The following is an 8,285-nucleotide window of genomic DNA, read 5'->3' on the forward strand; positions in this document are numbered from 1 at the left end:
GGCTCGATCCCATAACGCCGGGATCACGCCCTGAGCTGAAGGCAGATGCTTAACCGCTGTGCCACCCAGGCGCCCCAGGGTAGCTCTTTTTTTAACTTTTAGAGCAATTTCCACCCTGTTTTCCACAGTGGCTGCACCATTTTCCATTCCCACCAACAGTGCAAGAGGGTTCCTTTCTCCACATCCTCGTCAACATCTGTTGTTTCTTTTGTGTCTCTCTCTCTTTTTTCAATTACAGTCTCTTTGTGATATAGCGTGAAATCAGGTAGTGTGATGCCTCCAGCTTTGTTCTTTTTTTTTTTTTGAAGATTTTATTTATTTGACAGAGAGACACAGCGAGAGAGAGAACACAAGCAGGGGAGTGGGAGAGGGAGACGCAGGCTTCCTGCTGAGCAGGGAGCCCGATGCAGGGCTTGATCCCAGGACCCTGGGATCATGTCCTGAGCCAAAGGCAGATGCTTTAACAACTGAGCCCCCAGGCACCCCAGCTGTGTTCTTTCTTGAGATTGCTTTGGTTGTTTAGGGTCTTTTGTTTTTCTGTACAAGTTTTAGCATCATTTGTTACATTTCTGTGGAAAATGCCATTGGGATTAAAAAAAAAAGATTTATTCCTAGGTATTTTTTTTGGGGGGGTATTTTATTCTTTTTGGTGCAATTGTAAATGGGTTCGTTCGTTTGTTCGTTCGTTAGAGACAGCCAGGGAGAGAGGGAACACAAGCAGGGGGAGTGGGAGAGGAAGAAGCAGGCTCATAGCGGAGGAGCCTGATGTGGGGCTCGATCCCATAACGCCGGGATCACGCCCTGAGCCGACAGGTTAAGCAGACGCTTAACTGCTGTGCCACCCAGGCGCCCCCCCAAAGTTCCTACTCTTATTATATTGCTGTCTGTTTCTTCCTTTTGCTCTGTTAGGATTTGCTTGTGTATTTAGGTGCTCCTATGTTGGGAGCATTCGTAGGTAGAATTGCTATACCCTCGTGCTGGACCTATCGTTACGTAGTACCCTTCCTTGTCTCTTATTACAGTCTTTGATTTAATTAATTATTTTTGGAGCAAGAGCTAGCGGGCGCATGTTTGCATGGGGGTGGGTGGGGGGAGAGGGGGAGAGAGCACCTTTGGCAGCCTCCATGCCCAGCGCAGAGCCCGACGTGGGGCTCGATCTCACGACCCTGAGATCGTGACCTGAGCCAAAACCAAGAATTGGACACTTAACTGACTGAGCCACCCTGGTGCCCCACAGCCTTTGTTTTAAAGTTTACTTTGACTTAAATATAGCTATAAATACAGCTTTTTTTTGGTTTGCATTTGCATGGAATACCGTTTTCCATCCCTTCAGTTTCAGTCTGTGTGTGTCCTTCCATCTGAAGTGAGTCTCTCGTAGGCAGCGTGCAAATGGGTCTTTTTTTTCTTCCCCCCTTTCAGACACTCTGTGTCTTTTGACTGGAGAATTTATGCCATTGACGTTTAAGTTAATTATTTTTAAAAAACGATTTTATTTATTTATTTGAGAGAGACAGAGCGAGCTAGCAAGAGGAGGGGCAGAGGGAGAAGCAGGCTCCCTGCTGGGCAGGGAGCCCGATGTGGGGCTTGATCCCAAGATCTGAGCTGAAGGCAGATGCCTAGCTGCCTGAGCCCCTCCCCCCCCGGCTCCCCCACCTTCACCATCCTTCAGTGCACAGGTCAGGGGCATCAAGCACATTCACACTGTCGTGTGGCCATTACCACCCTCCGTCCTCTGGGTATTTCCGTCCTCTCCGACTGAAATCTGCCCCCACTAAACACTGGCTTCTGCCTTGCTCTCCAGCCCTTGGTGACCCGAAGAGAGCGGTTTGAAGCCTCTGCTTAAGAGTTGTTTTTAAAAGTATTTTATTTATTTGAGAGAGTGAGAGTGCGAGCCAGTGGGGGGAGGAGCACAGGGAGAGGGAGAAGTGGGCTCCGTGCAGAGCGTGGAACCCAACGTGGGGCTCGATCCCATGATGCTAAGATCATGACCTGCGCCGAAATCAAGAGTCGGACACTCAACCGACCGAGCCACCCAGGCGCCCCCCGGAAGATGTTTATCGGCGTTCTGTTGGCCAAAGCACGTCACGTGTCCAGTCCGGATTCGAGGGGCACAGAGATAGCGGGTGGCCATGGGTGAGGGCATGGAGGCGTAAGCCCCACCCCAGGTCTGTGAGTGACACCCTGGCTGCTGGGAGCAGGTNCCCTCTGGGTATTTCCGTCCTCTCTGACTGAAATCTGCCCCCACTAAACACTGGCTTCTGCCTTGCTCTCCAGCCCTTGGTGACCCGGAGAGAGCGGTTTGAAGCCTCTGCTTAAGAGTTGTTTTTAAAAGTATTTTATTTATTTGAGAGAGTGAGAGTGCGAGCCAGTGGGGGGAGGAGCACAGGGAGAGGGAGAAGTGGGCTCCGTGCAGAGCGTGGAACCCAACGTGGGGCTCGATCCCATGATGCTAAGATCATGACCTGCGCCGAAATCAAGAGTCGGACACTCAACCGACCGAGCCACCCAGGCGCCCCCCGGAAGATGTTTATCGGCGTTCTGTTGGCCAAAGCACGTCACGTGTCCAGTCCGGATTCGAGGGGCACAGAGATAGCGGGTGGCCATGGGTGAGGGCATGGAGGCGTAAGCCCCACCCCAGGTCTGTGAGTGACACCCTGGCTGCTGGGAGCAGGTGGCCAGGGAGGTCTCAGGGGTTCAGCACTCCTGGCTGTTGGGGACTCCTTCTGTGAGGATCCCTGGCCTCTGATTCTGCCTACCAGTTCTGGGGGGCCAGGGATGGGAGGGGCTGTCTCAGCAAGGCTCCTCCCATCTCTCCTGAGCTGCTGCTGCTACAGCTGTTTTACTGCTCTCCGCCTCTTGTAACCTGTAAGAACATTCGGGAGCAAACCTCCAAAGCCAGGCCCTGGACCGGCCACCCTGCTCTGGGGCCTTGCATGCTGACCCAGGTCTCTCTTGCAAGCCCTTCCTGATACTTAGAGGTACTCAGCTGGTCAGGGTGCCGTCAGGAGGTTCAGGGTACCTTCCGGACGTGGAGAACCTGCTTGGGTACCTCTGGAGTGACCATTACTCTGCCAGCACAAACGGGCTTACTCGGGAATAGCAGAGAATTACAATTCAGGACATGCAAGCTATGACAAAACCACAGGCAAGTCCAACAAAGAAAGGAGAGGAGCGTGACTTTATGGAGAAGGAAGAGGACGTTGGGAAGGGCTGTCCTGAACCAAAGTCCACTGGAGAAAAGCAGGAGTTTGGGGCGAGGGCAGTTTTTCACCGGCTGAGTTGCTGGGGTAGTGGATTTCTCACAGGAGATGCAGCATTCATCCTTCCTGTTGGGTCTGTAGTCGTGACTCCCTCCTGTGGCGGCTGCCTCTCCCGGGGTCTCTAACTTACCGGCAGCTCCTCCTGTAGCTGACGTTGGGGGGACAATTCTCCCACCTGGCCTCCCTCTTCCGTGTTAGGGAGCTTTACCTTTATGGGTTTCCACAGGAGCTGATGGCCTGGATGCTGAAGGCCAGGGTCAGGGCTGGAAGGCAGCTGGGCAGCTGAGGGCCTCTGTGCTCTCACACACCCCCTGCCACGGGTGGACTTTTCCCCACCTGCGGCTCTGCTCTCTGCCCCTTCCCCACCGCCATTCAGGCTTCTGCTCCCTCTGTGCCTCAGCTGGCATTTGGCCCTTAGTGACCTCCTGGCTCTTTGAGGTCAGTCTGTCCGCCAGGGTCTGCCAACTCGGGGGCACCCCATCTCCCCTACCTCTCAAGCCAGGAATCCGTTTGGCTCATCTCAGACCAGTTCTCAGGGGCTGCCCTGGATGGAGCCTTCCTGGGTCCACTCTACCAGCAGCAGGGCAGGGGCGCAGGACAGCTGCCCAGCCTGGTGGCGTGCTGGCTGCGTGACTGCCAGCAAGCCGCTTCCCCTCTGCGCCTCTGTTTTCTTGTCCCACACTTACGCTTTGGGCCGATTCTTCCAGTGCCCAGCTGCGAAAGGCCTGAGTGTGGTCCGGGCAGGGTGGGGACTGGCAGTGTCCTTGGAACTTTCTCCCTGGAGGGGCCGTGACTTGCGGCAGGGAGAGGGGGAGTCCCACCTTGCTCAGGGGCACTTGGGGCTCACAGCACCTGGCATTTCTTTCCAGGAGCGGATTCAAAGGGGGGCAGCGGCCCCGGAGCCTCTGAGGACCCCCTGAGCCCTGCGCTCCCGCAGCTCCCGCGCCGCCCACAGCTCCTGGATGGGGACGGAGGGCCCAGCGAGGAAGCGGCCACAGATAGGGACAGCTCCCCGGCCCCAGAGGACCCCCCCGCCAACGCCCAGGCCCAGGCTGAGGCCGTGGCTGCGTCCCCTGCCCAGGCCGAGGCTGCGGGCGAGGCCCGGCTGGGGCCTAAGGTGGCGGCCGGCGGGGTGCCCAACATTGGCTTCGTGGGCGAGCCCCCGCCCTATGCGCCGCCGGACCCCAAGGCCGTGCACCTGCTCTACCCGCCCTTCCCGCAGGGGCCGGTCCTCTTCCAGCCCGGGCCCTCTCCCCAGGCCCTGTACCCGCCGCCGTCGGCCACGCCCCTGTACCCTGCACCCACAGCGCCACAGCTCTTCGCACCCTTCCCCGTGGTGAGTGGGCCCGGCCCCCGCCTCCCCCCGACCCTGGGACCCCCCACACCACACCCACTTCCCACACAGTCCCCCCTCCCGCTGCCTCCCCCTGCCTCCCCCTCACCCGGGGACCCCCCACACCACATGCACTTACTTCCCATGAAGCCCCCCTTGCCGCTCCCCACTCACCGCCGCCTCCCTCTCCAGGGGAGAGCTTGGCACTCGTAGATGAGAAAAAGTCACCATCACTGACCCCTGCAGAGGGGCTTCAGTACCCAGAGGAAGGAAGGGAAAGGATTCTGCAACCTGGGGGGGGGTGAGCCTGGAAGCCTTCCAGAGGTGGGGGCGTTTAAGCTGAGTTCTGCGGGGTGAAGAGGAGCTTTCAGGCGGAGCGAAGGAGGAGGGGCTCTCTCGGCACAGGCCTGGGGCTGGCCAGGCCCCAGATGCTCTGGGGATGACGGGGGTTGGCTCAGCTTAGGAGGGTGGGGTGCCTAGTGAGGGCCCCAGGGCCTTTGGTGGGAGGTGACTTGATTAGATTCTGAGAAAAACTGAGAGACCCTGGGGTGCCTGTGGGGGAGAGCTTAGAGGACCCTGTGGCGGGACCCCAGTCCAGGGCAGGGAGAGACGGAGACGGCCCCCCCCCACACTGAGCAGAAGGCAGAAGCGAGAGGGCTCCTGGGGGCTGGTGACAGGCGGGGGGTGTGGGGCAAGAAGGCGGTGGGGGGGACCCTGACCTGACCCCTTGGGGATGGGGTGGGCGGCGGCCCTGGATAACTGTGTCCTCACCGTGGTGTCGTGGCCTCTGTCCCTGCAGTACAACAGCCCCGTGGCCGGCGTGCCGGCCCCTGCCACGGTGGAGCACAGGCCCCTGCCCAAGGATTACATGATGGAGTCAGTGCTGGTGACCCTGTTCTGCTGTCTGCTCACAGGGCTCATCGCTATTGTCTATTCGCACGAGGTAGGTGGGGGCGGCACAGTCCCGGGGCCATGCTCCCCGCCCTCTGCTGGCGGGGTCCGGGTGGGGGGGCACATAGCCTCTGGCTCAGCCACTGGCGCTCAGGAGGGTGGCAGGAACTGGGGGATCAGTGCTCAGTTGTCCGGGCGTCCTTGTCCCTCTTGGATGGCCACCTGCCCCCCTCCTGTCTCTGCCTCCTACGACCGGAGATCTGCTCTAGAAAATTCGGCTACAACAATTTACAATGAAGGTGTGAATGATTGATAAGGCCCAAGGAACTGCCCGCCTCAGTGGGGGCTTGTGTTTAATGGGGTAGACACTGTCATCCATCCATCCACACATTGCTTCTCCCCATCCCCCTCTGTCCATCTGTTCATCTGTCTGTCCACCCATCCATCCACTTACTACCTCCCTAGTCTCCATTCATCTCTCCATCTGTCCGTCCACTCTCCCACTCACCCCTCTGTTATCTATTACTCATCCCTCTATCTGTCCCTGTCTATCCACCACCATCTGTCCGTCTGTCCGTCCATCCATCCATCCATCACCTGTATAGCTTCCTTCCTTCCTCCTGATATTTCTGACCATTACCAGGCATGGGGTTGGTCTCTGGGGACCCAGTGATGCCCCCGCGAGGACGTTCCAGGAAGGAGAGGAGGCAGGGCCCTGACGTCCGCGCACGGGTCAGGCTCCCCGCCATCAAGCTCGATGGTGGGGAGACGGCAGCTCTCGGGACTGCTCGGAGGCGGGAGTCTGGAGGCCGCCGCCTGTGAGGTCCGGCCCCACCCCCGGGCGACGGTGCCCCCAGTCTCAGGGTCGTTGCGAGGGTGTGGCTCCGTGCCAGCCCCGGGCAGGTCCCGGCTTCTCAGGTGCCGGCGCTCCGGGCCGCACGTGGGGGGCGAGGGGTGTCCACGCCCCGACTCCGTGTCGTTGCAGACCCGCGCGGCCCTGAGCAGGGGGGCCCTGGCCCAGGCGGAGGACGCATCCCGCAAGGCCCGCTCGCTCGTGCTCTTCAGCCTGCTCTTCGGGGTCTGCGTGGCCACCAGCTGGGTCGTCTACGTGGTCGTGGCGCTCTACCTCCCCTGAGCACCGCCGGCTCCTTCGGGGTTGCCGGGGCGCACAGGGACACCCAGCCCGGACGGACTCTGTGGACTTGGAGCCCGCCGGTGGCCATCTAGTGCCTGCAGAGGGTGGCATTTGCAGCCCTTGGCACCCCTGCAGCGGGGCCGCAGCCCCTCCAGGTGGCCTCAGGCAGCGTCCTCACCTGAACTGGCTCCAGGGCCCAGGCCACCAGAGCCCCCAGGCCTCTGTGCTTCCTCCTGAGGTCTTTCTGGGGCTGTGCTGGCTGGGCTGGCTGGGCTGCCAGGGCCCTTGCCTTCACCTTACACCCGGGAGGCCATCAAAGGCACCAGAGCCCTCCTTGTCCTGTAGAGCCAGAAGGACACTGCAGGGTCGGGCCTCCTCCCACCTGCTGCCCAGCCTGGTGACTGTAGGGCAAAGCTTCCCTGTGCAGGAGCTGAGCGGCATCCTCTATCCTTGGGAGCTCTTGGCTGATGGTTCTGAGCCCCTGCCCCGTCCCAGGAGACAAGTGTGCTCGTGCTGACTCCATGTCCAGAAACCAAGGCCACTGTGTCTGCTCAATAAACGGAAAGCAACCCCCGGGCAGAGCTTCACGTTGTTACTTCTGGCTCCCCTGCAGGGCGAGCGGCAGCGTCTGTCCCCAGCTGGGCTCTGGGGGCTCCCGTGGCTGTCCCCGTCTCTGATATGCTGTTCGCATGAAGGCAGGGGTCTGTTTGTTGTTCATGTCCGTGGCCCCTCTGAGATGTGACCCATTTCTCTTGGCGCTGCTTTACCAGAAACTCCGTTCTCCCCATCTCCCTGCCTCCTGCTTACTCCTTCTGTCTGCAGTCTTTTGGCTCTGCCCCACTCCCACTCCGTACGCATTTTCTGCTCACTCCTTCTGTCCCTAACTTTACTGCCCACCAATGGAGGATCAACTGGGTCCCTGTGTGGCGAGGGCCACCCTGACCGGGGAGCACTCAGGTGCTGGATGGCCTGCAGAGCTGTACGCGGGTATCCCTGCATTGTGCCTGGTACGCCAGTCTGGTCAGCTGTGGTCCTGAGAATGGCCGTCCACGTTGCCAAGACTCAGAACCGTCCGCAGAGGAAGGGGATTTAGGGAACAGGGCGTGGAGACCCCCTACAGCTTCCCAGCCAGTGACCTCCTCGCCTGTCCAGGCCCTAGCTGCAAGAACAGTCCTTGCCTTCAGAGAGCTTCTGGTTTCTTGAGGAAATTGGGATTTTCTCATCTGTAAAAGGAGGGGGGGACAGCCTGAACCTGGGGTTGTGGGCGGACTCAGTGGAGACCCGTGGAGTTCAGCACAGAACCTGGCTTGTGGTGACCACTCGGAATGGATCAGCTGGGTACGGATGGTGGGGATTTCTGTAGGGTCTCCCCAGCCAAAGGTTTTGGGAGAGCAGGGTCTTACCATGGGCTTAAGGACAGCCAGGAGCTTCCCAACCAGCAGGGAGGGTTAGCCGTTAATGGGCATTTTCCTGGGAAGGTGTCCAGTTTCTCAAACAGGTCTGTGACTCAAGATAAAACCCATCTGCATGGAGAGAAGGAAGCCCCCCCCCGCCCCCGCTAAGCCATACAAGAATGACCGATCAGGTGAGATCAAGTGATTTCTGAGCACCTACTGTGTGCTCAGCTCTGCCGCCTGCAGCAGGAGACCGACCGTCTCAGCCTGGA

At 59.3% G+C, this 8,285-nt stretch overlaps 1 protein-coding gene across 2 annotated transcripts in view; it reads left to right on the top strand.

Moving 5' to 3' along the window:
- The window catches only part of PRRT1B (proline rich transmembrane protein 1B), a 25,429-nt gene extending 17,729 nt beyond the window's left edge, over window positions 1-7,700 (top strand). The window contains exons 3-5 of one of the 2 annotated variants that reach the window (XM_034664721.1): window positions 4,130-4,596; window positions 5,393-5,536; window positions 6,470-7,700. In XM_034664721.1, coding sequence (XP_034520612.1) covers window positions 4,130-4,596; window positions 5,393-5,536; window positions 6,470-6,619 — 761 coding nt within the window. In that variant the 3' untranslated portion in view covers window positions 6,620-7,700. The other variant, XM_034664720.1, reaches the window with a different exon arrangement.
- Window positions 7,701-8,285: the final 585 nt, after the last annotated feature.

Source organism: Ailuropoda melanoleuca, chromosome 7 (assembly GCF_002007445.2).
Source record: "Ailuropoda melanoleuca isolate Jingjing chromosome 7, ASM200744v2, whole genome shotgun sequence".
Lineage (NCBI taxonomy): Eukaryota > Metazoa > Chordata > Mammalia > Carnivora > Ursidae > Ailuropoda > Ailuropoda melanoleuca.